This window comes from Geotrypetes seraphini, chromosome 9, assembly GCF_902459505.1.
Source record: "Geotrypetes seraphini chromosome 9, aGeoSer1.1, whole genome shotgun sequence".
Classification (NCBI taxonomy): domain Eukaryota; kingdom Metazoa; phylum Chordata; class Amphibia; order Gymnophiona; family Dermophiidae; genus Geotrypetes; species Geotrypetes seraphini.
Window position 1 is genome coordinate 145896530 of NC_047092.1, and position 21858 is coordinate 145918387.

A 21858-nucleotide genomic window follows, 5' to 3' on the forward strand; every position below is an offset into this window, starting at 1 on the left:
GGAGGCAATCTTGAAATGTGCAGATTGTCTCTTTAATCATGATATTGATATGGAGAATTTTCTCAAGACCATCAGCTGCCTTGAGTATGGAGGTCATCGAGATGGACTCCCTAACTGATATGGAAGCATCTGTTGTTAATGTTTTTTAGTGTGGCAGAGTATAGAAAAGAAGGCCCCTGGAAAGATTGGCTAGTGACAACCACCACTGAAGCAATTGAGGTCATTTGTATTTGCTGGGATAGTGATTCAGTGGCTTGAGACTATTGAGTTGAGTGTGTTCACCAAGGTTCTCTGAGATGCAGACGGGCAAATGGGTGGATTTTTTTGGTATTACACATCTTTCAGGTTTGATTATGCCAAACTTTTTTCTCTTCTGCTCTTCCATGATTAACTTGGAAAGCTGTAGTCAAATTTCCCCTACATTAATGAGCTGGCAAAAAACCCCAAAATACAAGCCTTAGAAAAGGCAGCAGCTCAGGATAGTATGGCGATTATATAATTAAAAGGACAGGTTAAAGATATCGAATAGTCTGTTGTCTGCAAATCTTTAAAGACATTTCTGAAATGGAATTGAAAAGTAGGAAAATCCATCTGCATTTTTGGTGACCACACATGGTTTCTCTGTACAAGCTGATGTTTAATTGAAATTGCAGAATTAAAGTTAAAAAACAATAATAATTTTAACTACTAATACTTTTAAGTTTCTTTCTGGAATGAACTACATCTTCATCTCTACAATAAGAGAAAGCACATAAAAACATTTCCTGTTTTTATCTACATTCTGCAGATACTAATTAACTTGGACCTAAGAAAGCACCTCATCAAATGTACAAGATATAGAAATAAATCATTGAAAAGTATGGAACCAGGATAACGCATACAAGGTTACAAAACAATGCATTACAGATAAACTAAATTTCAGAAAACTAAATTCATGATGGTCTAATAAAGGCCGTCTCAACCTATTAAGATTTTAGTCTTCTTCTGAACCAGTACAGCTACTAAAATTCTTCATAATTTTTAAGCAACATATTATACATGTTCAGTATCAAAGTTGCTTTAAGATATCACAGCATTTGCTTTTAAAATACATATTAAATAATATTTGAGAAAATGACAGAACACTTTACACATCATAGCTAACAAGGTACAAGAAGTACCCACCATGTACATTAGAATGTCTCTAATCATCACCATAGCTGTTTGATGGTCATTCCAAGCTTGATTTAATGTTTGTAGGAAGTTGTTATTTAAAGAATTTAATACATCTTCTCGGACCTGAAATTAAAAAAAAAAAATTAGCCATTCTCATTTGAAAATAAAATACAAATACTATACTGTGTATAGACAAGACACGGTAAAATGGATAAGATATTGTTTAGGTATAATAGTGATAGGAAGAAGTGCAAAAGTGGCATTGTGAGACTCAAAGGCGAAGGGGAAAAATATATAGAAGCTGATAAAGATAAGGCTGAATTGCTTAACAAATATTTTTGTTCTCTGTTCACAGCTGAAGCACCAGGGGCAGGACCACAGAAGACAAAAGCAAATAGTAATAGAGGTGTGCTAGACCCTGATTGATTTTCAGAGGATTGTGTTCATGAGGAGTTAGCTACTGAAGGCAATGGGGACTGGATAGTGTACATCCAAGGGTACTGAAGGAACTTAGGGATGTTCTGGCAGCTCTGCTGGCTGATCTTTTCAATGCTTCTCTAGAATCGGGAGTGGTACCGGAGGGTTGAAGAAGGGTGGATGTGGTCCATCTCCACAAAAGTGTAAGTACAGAAGAAGTAGGGAATTACAGGCTGACTTCTGTGGTAAGTAAATTAATAGAAATGCTTTTAAAACAGAGAATAGTGAAATTTCTGAAATCCAATGGATTACAGGACCCGAGGCAACATGTATTCACTAGAGGCAGGTCTAGTCAGACATATCTGATCAATTTATTTGAATGGGTGCCCAGAAAATTGAATAGAGAGAGTGCACTAGATGTGTATTTAGATTTTAGCAAAGCCTTTAGCAAAGTGTTCCATACAGGATCCTAATAAATAAACTGGGTGCCCTCAGGATGGGCCCCAAAGTAACAGACTGGGTCAGGAACTGGTTGAGTGAAAGATGACAGAGGATAATGGTCAATCGAGATCTGAGGAAAGGGATGTTACCAGTGGTGTACCTCAAGTTTTGGTTCTTTGGCCTATTCTTTTTAATATTTTTTTAAGTGATATTGCTGCATGAATGGCTATCGGATAAGATTTGCCTCTTTGCGGATGATACCAAAATCTGATGGTGTGAACATGAGTAAGGACCTAGCGAAGCTTGAAGAATGGTCTGAAATTTGGCCACTAATATCATGCATTTGGGTTGCAAAAATCTGAGGGGAACGGTATGGTTTAGGACAGGGGTGTCCAACCTGCGGCCCAATGAAGTATTTTGTGCAGCCGCAGTCGAGGGTGATAAGTGTTTTCTTCTGCTGCCCCCGGGTGTTTACCATCTTGCCGGCTCCCTCCTCTGTCTTGCTGCAGCATTTGCGCGGCCACAGAAACATTTTTTTCAGCCAATGTGGCCCAGGGAAGCCAAAAGGTTGGACACCCCAGGTTTAGGAGGTGAAGAATGTTTGTGCATGAAAGAGGAATGGGTCTTGGGAGTGATAACATAAGAACATAAGAATTGCCGCTGCTGGGTCAGACCAGTGGTCCATCGTGCCCAGCAGTCCACTCCCACGACAGCCCTTGGGTCAAAGACCAGTGCCCTAACTGGGTCTAGCCTTACCTGCGTATGTTCTGGTTCAGCAGGAACTTTTCTAACTTTGGCTTGAATCCCTGAAGGGTACTTTCCCCTATAACAGCCTCTGGAAGAGCGTTCCAGATTTCTACCACTCTCTGGGTGAAGAAGAACTTACTTACATTTGTACGAAGTCTATCCCCTTTTAACTTTAGAGAGTGCCCTCTCATTCTCTTAATTGACAGTGCAACAAAGCCAGCCTCCCGCCATCGTTCTGCCCCAGAAGTGTTCTTTCTGCAGCGTCCTGCCTACGCGTTAAGAGGAAGTGCTGCAGAAAGAACACTTCCGGGGCAGAACGATGGCGGGAGGCTGGCTTTGTTGCACTGTCGGTGGAGAGAACGAGAGGGCACTCTCTAAAGTTAAAAGGGGATAGACTTCGTACAAATGTAAGTAAGTTCTTCTTCACCCAGAGAGTGGTAGAAATCTGGAACGCTCTCCCAGAAGCTGTGGCATCAGGACTGAGACTTAAGAGAAGAAACTTTTTGCAAAAGTTTGGGATATGAGTGCTCCTCTGTTAAAGCTGGCTGTAGAAGAGAACATAAGAATTGCCGCTGCTGGGTCAGACCAGTGGTCCATCGTGCCCAGCAGTCTGCTCCCACGGCGGTCCTTAGGACAAAGACCAGTGCCCTAACTGAGTCTAGCCTTACCTGCGTGCGTTCCAGTTCAACAGGAAGTTATCTAACTTTGTTTTGAATCCCTGGATGGTGTTTTCCCTTATAACAGCCTCCGGAAGAGCGTTCCAGTTTTCCACCACTCTCTGGGTGAAGAAGAACTTCCTTACGTTTGTACAGAATCTATCCCCTTTTAACTTTAGAGAGAGCCCTCTCGTTCTCCCTACCTTAGAGAGGGTGAACAACCTATCTTTATCTACTAAGTCTATTCCCTTCATTATCTTGAATGCTTCGATCATGTCCCCTCTCATTCTCCTCTTTTCAAGGGAGAAGAGGCCCAGTTTCTCTAATCTCTCACTGTACAGCAACTCCTCCAGCCCCTTTACTATTTTAGTCGCTCATCTCTGGACCCTTTCAAGTAGTACTATGTCCTTCTTCATGTATTACGACCAGTGCTGGACACAGTATTCCAGGTGGGGGCGTACCATGACTCGGTACAGCGGCATGATAACCTTCTCCGATCTGTTTGTGATCCCCTTTTTAATCATTCCTAGCATTCTGTTTGCCCTTTTCGCCACTGCGCATTGCGCGGACGGCTTCATTGACTTGTCTACCAGTACTCCCAAGTCTCTTTCCTGGGGGGGGTCTCTCCAAGTACTGCACCAGACAACCTGTATTCGTGTATAAGATTTTTGTTACCGACATGCATCACCTTACACTTATCCACATTAAACCTCATTTGCCATGTCGTGGCCCATTTCTCGAGCTTGTTTATGTCACGTTGCAGGTCTTTGCAATCCTTCTGTGTCTTCACTATTCTGAATAACTAAAGGTGGTCGAAAAAGTGATGGCAAAAGCTAGGCAGATGCTAGAGTGCATAGGGAAAGGTTTGGCCAGTAGGAAAAAGGAAATGTTGATGGCCCTGTATAACACTTTGCTGAGATCTCATTTAGAATAGTGTGCACAATTCTGGAGACTGCACCTTCAAAAAGATATAAACATGATAGTGTTGGTTCAGAGGAAGGCTATTAAAATGGTCAGTTGTCTTTGACATTAGGCATATGGGAACAGACTTAAAGATCTCAATATGTATACTTTGGAGGAAAGGCGGGAGAGAACAGATATGATAAGGAAAAATTATGTTCTTATCTGTTAATTTGCTTTCCTCTAGACGCAGCAGATGAATCCAGAGACTAGTGGGATAGTACACATCTACCAGCAGGTGGAGATAGAAAACTGATTAACAGGTGGTCCTATTGGTTGGCACTCTGAGTATTGTTCCTAGCCCAAGCAGTCGGAACCAGAATATGTCCAACATAAATCGCAAAGGTATTACTAGAGAGAACTACCAACTAGAGAATGACATGGTGGCGGTTACCCGCGGCTAGCCGCGGGTAACCTGCCAAAATGAGGAAGAAAAAATAGTGGCCTCTGCGGGGACGGGGACAAGGCCATTCACCGCCCCGTGGAGCGGTGAATGGACTTGTCTCCGCAGTGAGGCAACCAAGGATCGCCCGGTCCCCACCCGGCCATCTCCCTCCCTCCACCTCACCTTTGATGAAAAGCACTGTTCCTCAACCGTCGGTTGAATTTCTGCCGGTCCGCACAAAAAAAAAAATAAAAAAGCCTCTCCTTTTCCCTTGCTCTCAGTTCGTTGCTAAAGCCGACAGGAAGTCTTTCCGACGTCAATTCTGACGTCGGAGAGGACGTTCTGGGCCAGCCAATCGCTGCCTGGCTAGCCCAGAATGTCCTCTCCGACTTCAGAATTGAGTCGGAAATAAGATTTCCGGCTTTAGCAGCTGCAGCATGGCGGTAAGAGAAGAGGAAAAGGAGGGAGGCTTTTTTTTTTTTGAGCGGCAGGGAGGCAGCAGACTGGCTTTGGCTAGGGAGGGAGAAAGGTAGACAGGCAGGAAGGCTTTGGCGGTGGGGGTGGGACAAAAATTCTTGGTATGCTGGATAGGATAACCACAAAGGAAAGGGAGAGAGGGTGTATTTACACTTTATATGACACCTATATCGCTGTAAAAGCAAGTCTGATTTGTTTCAGAATTCAGATATATTCAAATCATTGCCACGAATCATGGTTTAAAAGCTTTACCGGGTAGTCCTGCTCTGGTGGGGCTAAAACCAGAATATCTACTGCATTATTGTATTCTGCCAGGCAGGCTCATCCTAGCACGCTGCACATGCTGAGAATTTGCAGCCCGAGGCCAGAGGGGAGGCAGTGAGAGGGACATGGGAAGGAGTCACTAGGGGCACTAAAGACATGGGAAGGAGGCACTAGGGGCACTAAAGATAGGAAGGGGCACTAAGGACATAGGAAGGAAGCACTAGGGGCACTAAAGACAGGAAGGGGCACTAAGGACATGGGAAGGAGGCACTGGGGGCACTAAAGACATGGGAAGGAGGCACTGGGGGCACTAAAGACAGGAAGGGGCACTAAGGACATGGGAAGGAGGCACTGGGGCACTAAAGACATGGGAAGGAGGCACCGGGGGCACTAAGGACATAGGAAGGAAAGAGGGAGGGAATAGAAAGGGACAATTCTTGGGCCTGAGTGAAGAAAGAAAGAAAGGATACACAGACAGAAGGAAACGCAACCAGAGACTCATGAAATCAATCACCAGACACCAAAGGTAGGAAAAATGATTTTATTTTCAATTTAGTGATCAAAATGTGTCAGTTTTGAGAATTTATATCTGCTGTCTATATTTTGCACTATATTTGTCTATTTTTCTATAGTTACTGAGGTGACTGAGCTTGCGGAGATGGGGCGGAAACAGGGTTTTAAAATTTTAATCCTAGTAGTTTGCCAGTACACAAAATAATTCTTTTATTTCTGCCGGTCCACGGGTGTAAAAAGGTTGAAAAATACTGATGTAGAGCATGCAGGCTTTCTTTTTCGCCCAGCCGCATGTGCGGCTGCTCGAGTTGTTCAATCTTCTTCAATCTTCTCCTCTCTTGCAATTTCCTGTTTCCGGTTGCGTCAGGAGAATATTGAACAAATGAGCAGTCGCACATGCGGTTGGGCGAAAAAGAAAGCCGGCATACTCTACATCTAAGGTGAGGTGGAGGGAGGAAGATGGCAGAATGCTGCAATCGGTCGTGTGTCTGCTGTTTTTGTATCACTGCCTGCCTGCGCTCACGTTCCAATACAGGCCTGACCAAACCCCCTTTTTTGGGCACGATGAAGTAAATGGAATACTTCCCCTTCCCCTGGAGAGACAGGAATAAGTGCCCCAATTTCCAAAAGAACTTGAAGAGTGCACTGCACTGAATCTCTCTTGGCAGCCCCCGTACAAGGAGAGACCAAGAAAGAATCGGCGACGGGAGAGGAAAATTCTAACTTGTAACCGTCTTGAATAATGTCCAAAATCCACTGATCAGACTTGATCCAGGCCCACTCCACCAGAAAGGAAGACAGCCGCCCCCCAATGGTCACGATGGAAGGAGCCGACCTCCAGTCATTGGGAATTACGCAAGGCCGGGGTTTGGGCTGGTGGGGCAGGTTGGGGTTTTGCAGGACGAAAATAATTTTTCGGTGCAAACCTAGGCCTAGAGGTATAGGAAGACCTGGAAGATGGGGGAAAAGGATGGCTTTCCAGGCTTATATCTCCTAACATCCCTGAAACGATTTCTGGCAGACAACACTCTCAAAGGGGGCTTTAGGTTTATCTTCCGGTAACCTTTGCGTTTTGGTATCCCCAAAATCCTTAACCAATTTGTCCAAGTCATCACCAAATAGCAGCCGACCCTTAAAAGGAAGCCGCACGAGCCTAAGCTTGGAAGCCGCATCACCCGCCCAGTGATGGAGCCACAAGGATCGTCGAGAAACAACAGAAAGAGCCATTTGTTTCGCCGAAACCCGAATAATATCATAGAGGGTGTCCGCCATATAGGCTAAACCCGTTTCCAAATCTGGAAAGTCGGCCGGCACAGGCACCCCTGTCTCCATCATTTTATCAGCCATACCTTGAGCCCATTGCAGGCAAGCCCGCGCCGCATAGGAACTGCACACCGCCGCTTGCAAGGTAACCGCCGCTACCTCAAAGGACAGCTTAAGGGAAGATTAAATTTTCCTATCCTGGATGTCTTTGAGGGCTATACCACTCTCCACCGGCAAGGTAGTCCTCTTGGTAACCGCAGCCACCAAAGCGTCCACCCTGGGGTTCTTAAACTTGTCCAGCTCGTCCTGAGATATGAGATACAACTGGCGCATAGCCTTCGCCACCTGGAGACCAGCCTTCGGCATGTCCCACTGCACAGAAATAAGCTCAAGCATCACTTCGTGCACTGGAAACGCTTTAGCCGGTTTTTTCATGCCCACCATAAGAGGATTAGTCGTACCCGACGCCTGCATATCCTGCTGAGAAATATTAAGGCACTGCAGCGCCTTGGTAATAAAGAATGGCAATTCCTCCTTATGAAAAAGCCGGAGTGCGGAAGGATCATCCACTTCCCTAGCCAGCGCATCTGCCACCTCACCATCTTCCAGAGAATCTGGATGAGCCAGGGGGAATGCGAATTCTAAGGGAGGGTCCCCACCGTCCACAGGCGCCACCCTGCACCTCTTAGCGGCTTGAGACTCCAGAGGAGGTCCACTGGCATGAAGAACCGACCCCTGGTTTAAGATACAGTTCTGGCGCTGAGCAGGCTGAGATCTCTGCATCAAAAAGGCCCTGTGCATCAACATGACGAACTTCGGGGAAAATGCCACCGGATTCGGTTGGGCCTGCATTGAAAAGTCTGCTCTTGTTCAGAAATCGTGCCCGCAAAGGAAGCAGACGAAGAAAAACAGCCGACAGCCGGTGCAGCCGCCAACGTGCATTGAAGCAGAACGGAAACAGCCGCAAGCGCGGGAGAAGCAGGGCCGATTTCAATTGCACGGGAAACAGCCGCCATATCAGGCGCGAGCTGTACTTCATCCCCCACCGCGTCTGTACACCCTGCCGAACAGAGGCCCAACGGTGTTCGCCGCTTCCCACAGCGGGAACACCTCTTAACTGCCTCTGCTGCCATAACAAACAACGGCCGAGTACTGCAGCTGCCCCAAACAAACCTCTTGGCTAAAAAACCCCAGCGACTAAACCGGCAGACCCAAAAAACACCAAGAAATAGAAAGAAAAGCATTCTCACCCGAATCCACCGTTGTTAAGGCTGGTAGTATCAGACTGGGACAGACAGCAAAGCACTGTCCAGCAACAGCACACTGGCCTCTTAATAGGGTTTGTTTGGTTTTTTTTTCTGGGAAAGAAGAAAACAGAGGACCAGGAATAAACCTCAATCCACTGGAGAGGAGGGTGGAGCAGGGACCTGGGGGGGCCCAGGTATGACTCCCAAAGTTGGCACCGTTCAGTCAAACATGCCGATCTATCTGAAGAGAAAAACTCTCAACAGAAGAATAAACAATAATCCAGTCAGAATCCAGGAGCTCGTGGAACAGCGACCATCACCTGCTGGGAGATAGAGAATACTGAGGATACAGGGAGGGTGCCAACCAATAGGACCACCTGTTAATCAGTTCTCTATCTCCACCTGCTGGTAGATGTGTACTATCCCACTAGTCTCTAAATTCATCTGCTACTGTTGCTGAGGAAGAGACATTTAAATACCTACATGTATAAATGTGCATGAGGTGAGTCATTTGAATGGAAGCTCCAGAACGAGAAGGCATAGGATGAAGTTAAAAGGTGATAGGCTCAGGAGTAATCTAAAAAAATACTTTTTTTTACAGAAAGGTTGGTAGTTGCGTAGAATAGGCTCCTGGTAGAGGTGGTAGAGACAAAAACTGTGTCTGAATTGAAGAAAGCATGGGACAAGCACATGGGATCTCTTAGGGAGAGGAGAAGATAGTAGATGATGTGGATGGGCAGACTGAATGGCCCATTTGGCCATTATCTGTCATCATATTTCTGTTTCTCTTGTGTGCACCTTTTAATGTCAAAAGAATGAGCAAAATTTTAAACAATGGGTACAGAAACTCAGGCTTCCATATTTAAATTTACAAAGAATATATAAAATACATTTTGATAAGGACAATCTTCTAAGCTAAACATATGAAAAACAGACTTAAGAAGAAATGAATCAACTACAGTCAAATCTCGGTTTGCGAGTAACACGGTTTGCGAGTGTTTTGCAAGACAAGCAAAACACTCAAGCACATTTTAACTCGCAAACCAAGCATTCACTCGATAAGCGAGCTTCCACCATGCCACCCTGGGAACTGGCTTCGCTTCTTCCTCAAGGCCTCCAGCACTGCTCCCTTTGCGACCAAATGTACTGCTGTCCGCCTCCTCCCCCCACTGGCCGGCCCTGTGCTTACCCGTGCACAGGTGCTGAAAGTGCCTGCCGCTGGTTTCATGCTGGGCTGCTGCTGCGGGGCCTTGAGCATCTGCGCATGCTCAAGGCCTTCTGGCTCTCACCCTCTCCGAGATTCTTATGAGATCCAAGAATCTCAGAGTGGTTTAGTAAAAGGGAAGGGGGTATATTTGTCTATTTTCCTATAGTTGTTACTGAGGTGACATTGCATATTTTAAAAGTCATCTGCCTTGACCTCTTTGGGAAAAAAACCCCCGAATATAAATAATTAACATTTTCTCTGCACACAGTGTGCTTTGTGTTTTTTTTTAAATTTTATTGTTCATAGATCATTTTGACTTGGTCATTTTAAAAGTAGCTCGCAAGCCAAGAAAGTGTAGGCACCCCTGCACTAGGAGATATATACCTCACATCCTAGCAGATATTTCAGTGAAATGAATAAGCAATGCCTGAATCACTTTTAATTTGTATGTATGTATGTAAGTAGGCAAAACACAACAACAAAGGTGACCAATGGTGTTCAATCTCTTTTTATTGTGATTGACTCAACACAATCGTGTTTCGGGCCACAAGGGGCCTGCCTCAGAAGTCTTGTAGTTACTGTAAGTCGTGATAGACAGAATCACAATGCTCTTTTACTCATCATGGAAAGTACTGCTAACTTGAAGAACCAACATGTGCTGCTGTCCGTGTTGGCAGAAACACGATCTTGTCGAGTCAATCACAAAAAAAAAAAAGAGACTGTACACCATTGGTCACCTTTTTGTTGATTTTTTGCTATTCACAGTTGTGAAGGCAGATTCTCCTGTATGTAGGTATGGACATAGTCTGACTTTTCTGCTAAGTCTTTAAGCCATAGAGGCTATGAATTGGCATATAGCTGAAATAATGCGAAGGAGCTAACTCGACTCGTTTTTTAGTCTACCAAATCATTTTGTTCAGTTGTAATCTGTATGATTTCCTAGAAAGTGGATTTAATACCTTTAGGACCCCCGAGGAAGAAGTGGTTTTACGAAACATGGACTGTGTCGGGTCCCAGCTTTTCACCCAATTTCACCATATTTTGGATACAAACTGTTTATTGTTCAAAGTAATGTTTTTTGATTAAAGACTTGGCATCTTGTACATCATCTCTGCAGTTTTCTTTTTTGTTCGTTGTTTGACATACCACTGCAGTTTGGTTGGATTTTTTGCTTGTGTTTGATCTGAAGGGCTCATATGATTCCCGGCATTCAACTAAATTACCGTATTTTCACGCATATAATGCGCGCGTTATACGCGTTTTTACCTACCGCGCATACCCCTCGCGCGTTATATGCGTGAGCGCGGTATACAAAAGTTTTAAAACATAGTTCCCACCCCGCCCGACGCCCGATTCACCCCCCCAGCAGGAACGCTCGCACCCCCACCCCGAACGACCGCTCGCACGCGCTCCCACCCGCACCCGCATCCACGATCGGAGCAAGAGGGAGCCCAAGCCCTCTTGCCCGGCCGACTCCCCGACGTCCGATACATCCCCCCCCCGGCAGGACCACTCGCACCCCCACCCCGAAGGACCGCCGACTTCCCGACAATATCGGGCCAGAAGGGAGCCCAAACCCTCCTGGCCACAGCGACCCCCTAACCCCACCCCGCACTACATTACGGGCAGGAGGGATCCCAGGCCCTCCTGCCCTCGACGCAAACCCCCCTCCCTCCAACGACCCCCCCCCCCCCCAAGAACCTCCGACCGCCCCCCCAGCCGACCCGCGCCCCCCCTGGCGACCCCCCCCCACCCCCCTTCCCCGTACCTTTGGTAGTTGGGCCAGAAGGGAGCCCAAACCCTCCTGGCCACGGCGACCCCCTAACCCCACCCCGCACTACATTACGGGCAGGAGGGATCCCAGGCCCCCCTGCCCTCGACGCAACCCCCCCTCCCCCCCAACGACCGCCCCCCCCAGAACCTCCGACCGCCCCCCAGCCGACCCGCGATCCCCCTGGCGACCCCCACGCCCCCCCCACCCCCCTTCCCCGTACCTTTGGTAGTTGGCCGGACAGACGGGAGCCAAACCCGCCTGTCCGGCAGGCAGCCAACGAAGGAATGAGGCCGGATTGGCCCATCCATCCTAAAGCTCCGCCTACTGGTGGGGCCTAAAGCGCGTGGGCCAATCAGAATAGGCCCTGGAGCCTTAGGTCCCACCTGGGGGCGCGGCCTGAGGCACATGGGCCCAACCCGACCATGTGCCTCAGGCCGCGCCCCCAGGTGGGACCTAAGGCTCCAGGGCCTATTCTGATTGGCCCACGCGCCTTAGGCCCCACCAGTAGGCGGAGCTTTAGGATGGATGGGCCAATCCGGCCTCATTCCTTCGTTGGCTGCCTGCCGGACAGGCGGGTTTGGCTCCCGTCTGTCCGGCCAACTACCAAAGGTACGGGGAAGGGGGGTGGGGGGGTCGTGGGGGTCGCCAGGGGGGTCGCGGGTCGGCTGGGGGGGCGGTCGGAGGTTCTTGGGGGGGCGGTCGTTGGGGGGAGGGGGGTTTGCGTCGAGGGCAGGAGGGCCTGGGATCCCTCCTGCCCGTAATGTAGTGCGGGGTGGGGTTAGGGGGTCGCCGTGGCCAGGAGGATTTGGGCTCCCTCCTGGCCCAATATTGTTGGGGAGTCGGCGGTCCTTCGGGGGGAGGGATGTATCGGACGTCGGGGGGGGCATCAGGCTTTCAGGATGGGGGACAGACCTTCAAGGGGGGACAGTGCACGGAAGTCAGGGCGGGCGAAAGGAGCGTCGGGCAGCATGCGCGGTATACCCGTGAGCGCGGTATACCAAAGTTTTTGTACATATCATCGTGATTTCTGCGCGCTATACCCGTGTGCGCGTTATTTGCGTGAAAATACGGTACCTTTGGTACCTACAATTAGCACGCACTTTAAAACAGACGTACATGTATTACAATTAAATGCATTATTCAAAACAGAAGTATTTTTTTGTTTTACAAATATTAACATTAGTTCATTATAAGTGAGCTTATGGATTTTACTTTTGCTCGCCACAAATGTTCACTACTTATTTATGTAATCTTAAGTCTGAGAAATTCAATTTTGCCATAAAAAGTATAGATACCTTGTTTATAAGATGTTCAGTAACAACTTCCCTTAATCCAGTGTATAGTTTTTCTCCGTGTTTATGCAACACCATAGTATAAGCATTTCTATAAAGTTCTTCAAAGCTGAGTCCACTGTTATTCTTGCGCTGGATCTCCTGGATTGCATTCTTCAGAAGATCCCATATGCTGTTCACATATTTCTCATCCATAGTCATCTGAAAGAGCAGAAAAGAGGTCAATACAAAAGCTAGAAAATCCCATCAATTTAAAAAAAAAATATTATCAGACAAGAGAAAATTAGTAATACTATATGCAAAACTTTAAAGTAACAATAATTGTGTGTCATATTATTTTGAAATCATCCTAAGCATCACAAAAAAGATCTAGCAACTCAACCACCACAAGTCATTTTCAAAATCTGTTTAACATGGATGCTTTCAATTTAAGGTTAATTAATTTTACAAGACTTGAGTTGGTAACACCTAGAGATATGCTTAAGAGATATCTAGTGGAAAATTTGGAGATACCTGAAGAATCATTACTACCATTTTCACGGGTTTATTATTTGCCTGATAAAGAACAAAATCAACAACAAAAAGTAAAATCTTCAGATCAAGAACCCTTAAACATTTCACAGATTTTAGAAACATCTGAGAAGGATTTAGCATCACCAGCCACTATGATTATTACTTTAGCTTTGCCAATTGATAAAACATGGTTGTTAAAACTTTACTTTAAAAATAGACAAAAAAGCTTTCTTGGTTACAAAATACAAATGTTTCCAGATTTGGCACGGGAGACGCAAAGGCGCCGCCGTGAATTTCTTCTTTTGAAACCTGGGGTTTTATCTTTGGGGGGCAACCTTTTATTTGAGACACCCGTGTAAATGTATTGTGTGTTACCGTACTCTTAAATATGTGTTTTTTGAACCATCACAATTGACAAATTTCGTGGCAATGTCTCGTCTGAATGCAAATAATCTTTAAGCCCTATAATTTGGATATTATAACCTCATTTCACTGCTATAGCTCTCAGTTTCTTAAATTTTATTATTTTTCTTTATAATTTTACCAATTTTCTTTAATTCTTGGATCTTAATTTGAGGACTTGAGCATAAATAGTATATTTGTTAATTTAGGATTTACATTTGTATTGTATTTGATATCTACTCTATTCTTGCTTTCTGTACAAGAGTAATACTTGGAATTTAAATTGAAAATAATAAAAGATTCAAATATAACATGGATGCTTTCATTAAACAAAGAGGGAAAGCATATGGGGAACAACTCAAGGAATTCTTTCCAACCCATCTGATTGTATGCCCATGAATTTTGGGGGAAGGGTTGGTGAGTGTGTATACATGTGAAAAAATTAGGACACCCCATGAAATATTCAGTTCTTTCTTAAGAAATGTTCACATATTGGTGTCAAGTCTTTTTTTTATTATTTCTCTAGAAAAGAAAGCGATATAATTGCAGGAAAACAACAAAGGTTTTTCTTGATTTAATCATGAAACAAAAGATATCCACAAAAATCTGTATTCTAACTGAGGAATAAATTAGGACACCCCCACTTAAAGTGGCTCAAATCATACACAGAAGTATCACATCAGGTGCACATGATTAGATCATCGTTACTCAGCATTTTGAAGGAGGCTTGCCTACTTAAACCTCAGACATTTAGTTCGGTGTGCTCATGACTGCTGCAGTGAGAGTGAACACCATGGTGAGATCAAAAGAGTCTGAGGCCTTCAGAAAGAAGATTGTAGCAGCTTATAAATCTGGTAAGGGATTTAAAAAGATCTCGAAAGAATTTGACATTAGCCATTCCACAGTCCAGAAAATAGTGTACAAGTGGAGGACTTTCCAAACAACTGCCAACATGCCCAGGTCTGGCCGTCCAAGCAAGTTGACCCCCAGAGCAGACCACAAGATGCTAAAAGAAGTCTCCAAAAACCCTAAAATGTCATCACGGGACCTACTGCAATTATTTGCAGTCTAGCTATTTTTCTGACTCTCATTGCTACATTGTCCCTGGTTATTGGAAACATCACGGGACCTACAGCAGGTTCCTGCTACTGTTGATGTGAAAGTGCATGTCTCTACAACCAGAAAGAGACTGCACAAATTTAACTTGCATGGGAGGTGTGCAAGGAGGAAACCTTTGCTCTCTAAGAGAAACATCAATGTCAGACTGAAGTTTGCCAGAGAGAACGTAAACAAGCACCAGGACTTCTGGAACAGTGTTCTATGGACAGATGAGTCTAAAATTGAATTATTTGGACACCAGAAAAGAGGACGTGTTTGGCATACACCAAATACAGCATTCCAGGAAAAGAACCTCATAACAACTGTGAAGAATGGAGGTGGAAGTGTCATGGTTTTAGACCATGCTTACCATCATAGAATCCACCATGAATTCTACCGTGTACCAGAGGGTGCTTGAGGAAAATGAGAGACTGTCTGTAAGAAAGAACTGAATATTTCATGAGGTATCCCAATTTTTTCACATGACTGTACACTGTGGGGCAAATTCTATAAACAGTGTTCCAATTGTAGGCAATGGTATGCGTCCTACTGCTGTCTGATCAGCCAATTGGGACACAAGTTTTCTAAAATTAAAACAAACAAACCAACTCAATAACCCCACGGCAGACCACCTACATTGTAGGCATCCTTCTTGGGTGCAGCAGCGCCTAGGGATGCTTAAGCTCAGCAAAGGCTGGACATAGGCTTGTCTGGAAGTGGCTTTAGGAGAGCTTAAGCGGACCTATGCATCTCTCCATGGCTGTGATAGGTGCCTGAAATCAGGCCATTGAAATGCTGGCCTACATTTCAAATAGATGTGGCTGCTACACTGATCATTGCAAGGAAATCTCCCTGCCGTGATCAGCTGAGCGGTCGCTGCAAGGAATCCCCAAACCCTTCCAAAAATGAGCCAGCAGGAGGGATGCCCACTCTCTCCCGATGCCACCCCCGAAACCTGACACTATCCGCAGCAAGAGGGACGCCCACTCCCTCCTGCCGGAACCCTTAAAACAACCCCCAGCAGGAGAAATACACAATCCTTCCTGCCGGCAACCACCCGCCAGGTGAACTCTTCACCCAAGGGAGGTTTTTCAGCCTTCCTTATAGAGTTTCAATATCTCTGAGTGTTTTTATAAACCTAATTTTGATCACTCTCCATAGGTTTTGTAACCAACTTATGTCAGTTGCATAATCAGATATTGTTGACTTTTTCTGACCTTGTGCTTATAGTTAATATCCCTGAATACACTATAGTAAATTTACTCCATCTGGCCAGCAGGCCTGTCTCTTCAAAATGGTGGGCCTTCCCCTTCCATCCTGGGATGCACTGGAGAGGAGTCTAAGACTCCGATTGGCCAAATTCCTAAGGTCACTCCCATGAAGAGGCAGGCCTGCTGGCCAGAAGAAGTAGGCATCCATCTGGCAGGCCTTGCTGAAAAAGGCTCAGGGGGTCCTGATGGGTGCCAGCAGGAGAGATTGGGCATTGCTCTTGCTGGGAATGTTGGGTGGGGGTGCTGGTAAGATGGAGTGGGCATCCCCCAAGCCTGGGATGTTCGCAGGGATGGGGTTTTTCTGCCACAGCCGCTGAGCTGATTGCGGCAGGGGGATTCCCTTGCCACAATCATCTCAGTGACAATGCAATTCTCTTACTGGCATCTGTGACTTGGGTGCCAGTTACAGAATTGGGCAGGTTAGGTGGGAGTTAGGCATCAGTTTCTTAAGACAGATGTGATTCTGTATAGGACGCTGGTGTGTGATTCTCAGATGCCGTTTAGGCAGCAGCTGATACTGGCGTCCTATACAAAATCAGGCCCTGTGTGTCTCTGCATATGTACTGGTAAGTGTGTATGCATGTGTTTGTATGTTTGTGTGCGTTATGTACATGTGCTTCCTGTATCTGATCAGGAGAGAAGAGAGGAAGGCAATTCCTTAATTCACAATGTTACAATGAATCAATACAACACATACTGCAGCTGTCTAATAGAAATATATTGTGGCACTATTTGGAAGCAGTTCATTTATCTTCCATACCCTGTCAGATGTAGAAACTTTCTCCAGATCACCTCCACCCTTTCTGTGAATACAGTTGCCTTCCAGTTCTCTGCTCCTTCTGCCTTCCCATTGGATGGATTCTACTTATGATCACTGCTGCTAGCTACAATAGACACAGGCAGGGCAGGCTCACTTAGGAACTGCATAATGAGGCTTTAAACTCTAAAAGTTGCAAATGGCTTAATCTGACCCTGCCCACAGCAACAAATGATACATAGCAATACAGATATCAACCAATAAGAAAACATATTAATACAGTTTTCAGATTGGAATTAACAAAGAAAATGATTTTTTTTATTTTAAAAATTTCAAATCCATTTATAACCTAATCGGATTACAATATTCACATACACAAATCCAATTAATAAAACATCAGTACATCACAAACTTACAACCCTTTACAGGTAATCAACCATACTGGACTAAAATAGGAAAGATCCACCAATCTAAAGGAATGCTCTAACAAATAAATGAAAGTTTTCAAAGATGTTTTAAAAGACTTCAAATTTTGACCTAACCTCAACGAACCAATCAGTGATCGGGCAGGGTGATCAAAGCCCCCCTGGTGAGTTTAAGCCCTCAGGTTAAGTAAATCACTGAATACCTCTACACAGATGGGAAAAGGGGGCAATGTCTGGAAAGCAGTATATACTAATGCTCGAAGTATGGATCTAGAAGCTATGCTGAAAGAAGATGAGTTGGATATAGTGGTGATCATGGAGACGTGGTTCATGGAGATCCATAACTGGGCTATGATCTGTTCAGGAAACACAGAGTAGGAAGAAAAGAAGGGGAATAGCATTATATGTTAAAAATCATATTAAAGAAGAAGAACCTTCACAACCCAATCAAGAATGAACAAGCCAACAATGGAGATGTTCAAACATACAGGTGTATAGATTTATTTCCGAACTTTGAACAATTGTGCGATGGCTCGACACGCACATGTTTCAGCCTATACGGCCTCCCTCGGGAACCTACAATTTATTGACACAAAAAATATAGAATATAAAAATTAAAAATCAGGCATATGATGTTTTATATGTATCAGTCATTTTTTTATGTATGCACATAGATGAATTTGTTCTTCTATTTTTTAATTCTATTTTTAACAATGAGTTTATGAATGTTTAAGTCATTCATAAAAATTGTGTTATGAATGATTGAGCATTTTTCTATGTTTATCCTCTTCTTTTACTGTATTTCTTTTGATGCTTTTTAAAGAAGATGTTTATTGATTTTTCGCTCCATAAGACGAACCCTAGATTTAGAGGAGGAAAACAAAAAAAAAAAAAACCCCAATATATTCTGAACCAAATTCTCCCTGCCAGGCTCTGTACCCAGCCCCATACTTCTTGTCAGGCTCTGCACCCAGTCCCCTCTCCCTGTCAGGCTCTGTAACCTGTCCCCCCTCTGGTGGTCTAGTGGTAGGCAGGGACAGGGCACAAGGCAGGTAGGCCTAGTGGCAGGCAGGCTGGTCTAGTGACAGGCAGAATGGCCTAGTGGCAGGCAGGCCTAGTGGCCTAGTGACAGGCAGGCCCCATACCCCTCACGTACCCTAAATCATCCCCCCATACCCACCACATACCCCCCAGTACCTTAAATCATCCCCCCCATACTCCCTACATACCCCCCAGTACCTTTTATAATCATACCCACCCATCCACCCCACGTACCTTTTAAAATCCCTCCCTCACTAGATGGCTATCCTGGTATTTTAAACATCCCCCTACCTCCCGGTACCTTTTAAAATCCCTTCCTCTCTGGATAACTGTCTCCTTTTATTTCCCAGCCAGGGGCGCAGAGGTCAGAAGAGCGTGGAGGTCGGAAGCAAAGCTTTCTGCGCTCCTGCCTCGGTTCTCCTGCTCTCTTCCGGCAGCGGCACAGTGGTGCATGAGGCAGGCTAGCGCTTTTGGTCCCTCCCTGCACTCCGAATGGCTGCCTGTCAGTTCTCGTGGGATTACGACGAGTTCAAAATGCAGCAATTAGGCTATTGAAAAACCTACAAGCCCATGACCCTTGTCACCCCAGCTCAGTGGTTGCCCATAGCCAAATGTATCTTCAAAGGCCTAGTGGTGGCATATAAATCTCTCCACAACATGAAAGCTAACCATTCAAGGGTCCATCAAGCATTATTTCTGTATCCAATTAACTAAACATTAACTTTTTAAAGGGCAAAACAATCTATTTTTAAAAAATTTATGTTTCAAGAAGTTGACATCCATGACCTAAAAGAAACAAGATCACCTGTTTAATGTATAAAAAAAAGAGGAAAGAATTCCTACTCTGATGTTATTACAAAGTCTTTTTTTTTTTTGGTAGGGGGGTGGGGGAGGAAGGACATAGCCATATCCCTTGTAAGGAAAGAGAAGGGGCAGATTCGTGAGACGAGGATGAGATGCCTAAAGATCTTTAGCAGGGAAAGGAGGGATCAGATTCCCTCTGGCACCCCAAACCCATTCTCTCCAGGGATGAAAGTTAAGGAGAGGGACTCTCCGAGCCATGCCCAACATATATAGCCAGAGAGTTTAACGATGCACCAATTACCTTGATAACATTGTCGAAAATGGTATCCCTTAACTCGAGCAGGGGGCCGTGATTGAACTCCCGGCCGTAGATGATCCTCATCTGCTTCAGGAATGTGGACTTGCCGCTCTCGCGGCCCCCAGCAGCAGGATCTTGACGGGGTGGCGGACGACGCGCCTTTCCTAGGACAGCAGTGCGTCAATCTCCTGACTGTGCCAACAAGCCTCCCGTTCCAGGTGGTGGCTCCTCTCCTTGCTGCTGCCCCCCTCGCGGCCAGCTTCGGCGGGCAGCAGGCAGCGGACATGACGGCGGGGTGGGGGATGAAGTGACGCCTTACAGAGCCTGCATGGACAAGAGAATGACAGGTGGGAAGAGAGGTGGCCTTAGGCTGACTCGGACCCCTCCCCCGGACAAAACTTCCCAGAAACTCGCTGACGAGAATTCTGCAACTGGCCAAGGTCAGTGCCGCCCGCGAGGCTGACATCCCCCCCCCCTCTCCCAAGCCCCCGGGATTCTCCCGTCGGAGGAAGGGGTGGAACACCCCCAAAATGACCCTGGGCTCGTGGAGGTGGATGAGCTGCGAAACAGCGCAAGTGCCGAGTGAAACTTTTCACCAAACTTCGGTCCTGTCACAAATTCTCTCTTGCGCGCCAGCACCAAAACAGAAGCGTGAGGAGAAGATTTAAGAGCCGTGCCCCCCTCCCCCAGATCACCCCAGGAACAAAAATATGGCGGAACACCCAACTTAAAACTTCCCCACAAAAAAATTACGAAAACTTAAGTCAACTCGTGGATGTTTTATTCACGCACTCGAAAAGCCATAAACTCCCGTCGCCGCTCACACCGCAACCACAAGTTTATTTGCTACAAGGTGCAGCGGGCGGTGGGCATGCAAGGGGGTGTTTAACAAAGGTGCAGCAGGTGTGTGACAGCACAGCGGGCGGGGTGTTTTAAAAAGGTGCAGCAGCGGGAGGGATGTTTTTAAACGGTATGGGGGGTTACATTTTTTTGTACCTTCACTACATAAGATGCACCGAGATTTCCACCCACTTTTGGGTGGGAAAAAAGTGTGTCTTATGGAGCGAAAAATACAGTATATGTTCTACTTACAATTTTTAAGTGGACATTATCTTTGATTTATATACTGTTATTTTTATACATGTACGCTTATTCTAAATAATTTGTATGTCAATAAATTGTAGGCTTCTGAGGCAGGCCATATAGGCCAAAACATGTGCATGTCGAGCCAACGCACAATTGCACAAAGTTCAGAAATAAGTCTGCACACCTGTATGTTTGAATGTCTCCACTTTTGGCTTATTCATTAAAGATCATATTAAGGCCATACAATTGCAGGCATTGCCAGTGGTGGATCTATGAAGTGTGCTGTGCTAGGAGTTGTATTAAGACCTGCACTAAAATATGACTTTGCTATCAGGCCGCTTCAGAGACTTTTCTCTCTCAAATTTGTTTTATGTTATTTTTTAACTTCTTTCATTCTTTCTATTTCTTTGATTTTTGATCTTGGAAATGTCTGGGCCACTCAGGAACTATCAGGATCATGGTGGCTGAGTCACTCTTGAATTTGACTAAGGTCTTTAAAATGAGGGATTGGTGGAAATGTACAGAGGAACTTGTTCGTTCAACCCAGAAGAAATACACCTGCTTCGAGACGATGAGGTGAGTACTGTCTGGAGCAGAATTGAGGCAATTTGTGGTTGTGGAGAGACGCAAACAGGTCTTTGGACTTTGGAGTTCAGAGTCCATGCACATGGTTGAATAAATCTGCTGAGCCTGTAGGTTAGAAAACTCTGTTTCCCTTGTACATATATGGCCTAAAGAAATATATTTTGAGGAATTGGCCAGTTCCACATGTGTCTGGCTTCTTGACAAGACAGGAAAAGAGCCTGCCCCCCAAAAAAATTTGTTGATGTAGTATATCACTACTTGATTGTCTGTGCGAAAAAGAAGGACTTGGTTGGAAACAGGGCTGTGGAGTCGGAGTCGAGGAGTCGGAGGAAATTTCGGGTACCTGGAGTCGGAGTCGGAGTCAGAAGTACAAAAAACTGAGGAGTCGGAGTCGGAACATTTATCTACCGACTCCATTTTTGAACTTGGCATACCAATCACGAGCAATTCTTTCAGCTATAGCACCCACTATATACACAGCACAAATGTTGCGAGCAGCTTCTGCGGCCTTAGAACCTTGATTAAAAGCAAAAAGAAGGTTATGTCGAAAATGCTCATTTCTCTCAACTTGACATTCCATTTTAACGATCTGAAAATTAACCAGTGCTGTGGAGTCGGAGGAAATTTCGGGTACCTGGAGTCGGAGTCTGAAGTACAAAAAACTGAGGAGTCGAAGTCGGAACATTTATCTACCGACTCCACAGCCCTGGTTGGAAAGATGCTCCTGAAAGGTTTTTAGAGCATTGCAAATTGCCCGCAGCTCTATTGGGTTGATGTGGA

General features: G+C 45.4%; 1 protein-coding gene across 1 annotated transcript in view; it reads right to left on the reverse strand.

Moving 5' to 3' along the window:
- The window catches only part of CUL3 (cullin 3), a 215332-nt gene that overhangs the window by 176426 nt on the left and 17048 nt on the right, over window positions 1-21858 (reverse strand). The window contains exons 2-3 of the mRNA XM_033959756.1: window positions 12802-12999; window positions 1165-1278 (exon numbers count right to left, since the gene is read on the reverse strand). Of these exons, the coding sequence (XP_033815647.1) occupies window positions 1165-1278; window positions 12802-12999 (312 nt within the window). The remainder of the gene's footprint in view (window positions 1-1164; window positions 1279-12801; window positions 13000-21858) is intronic.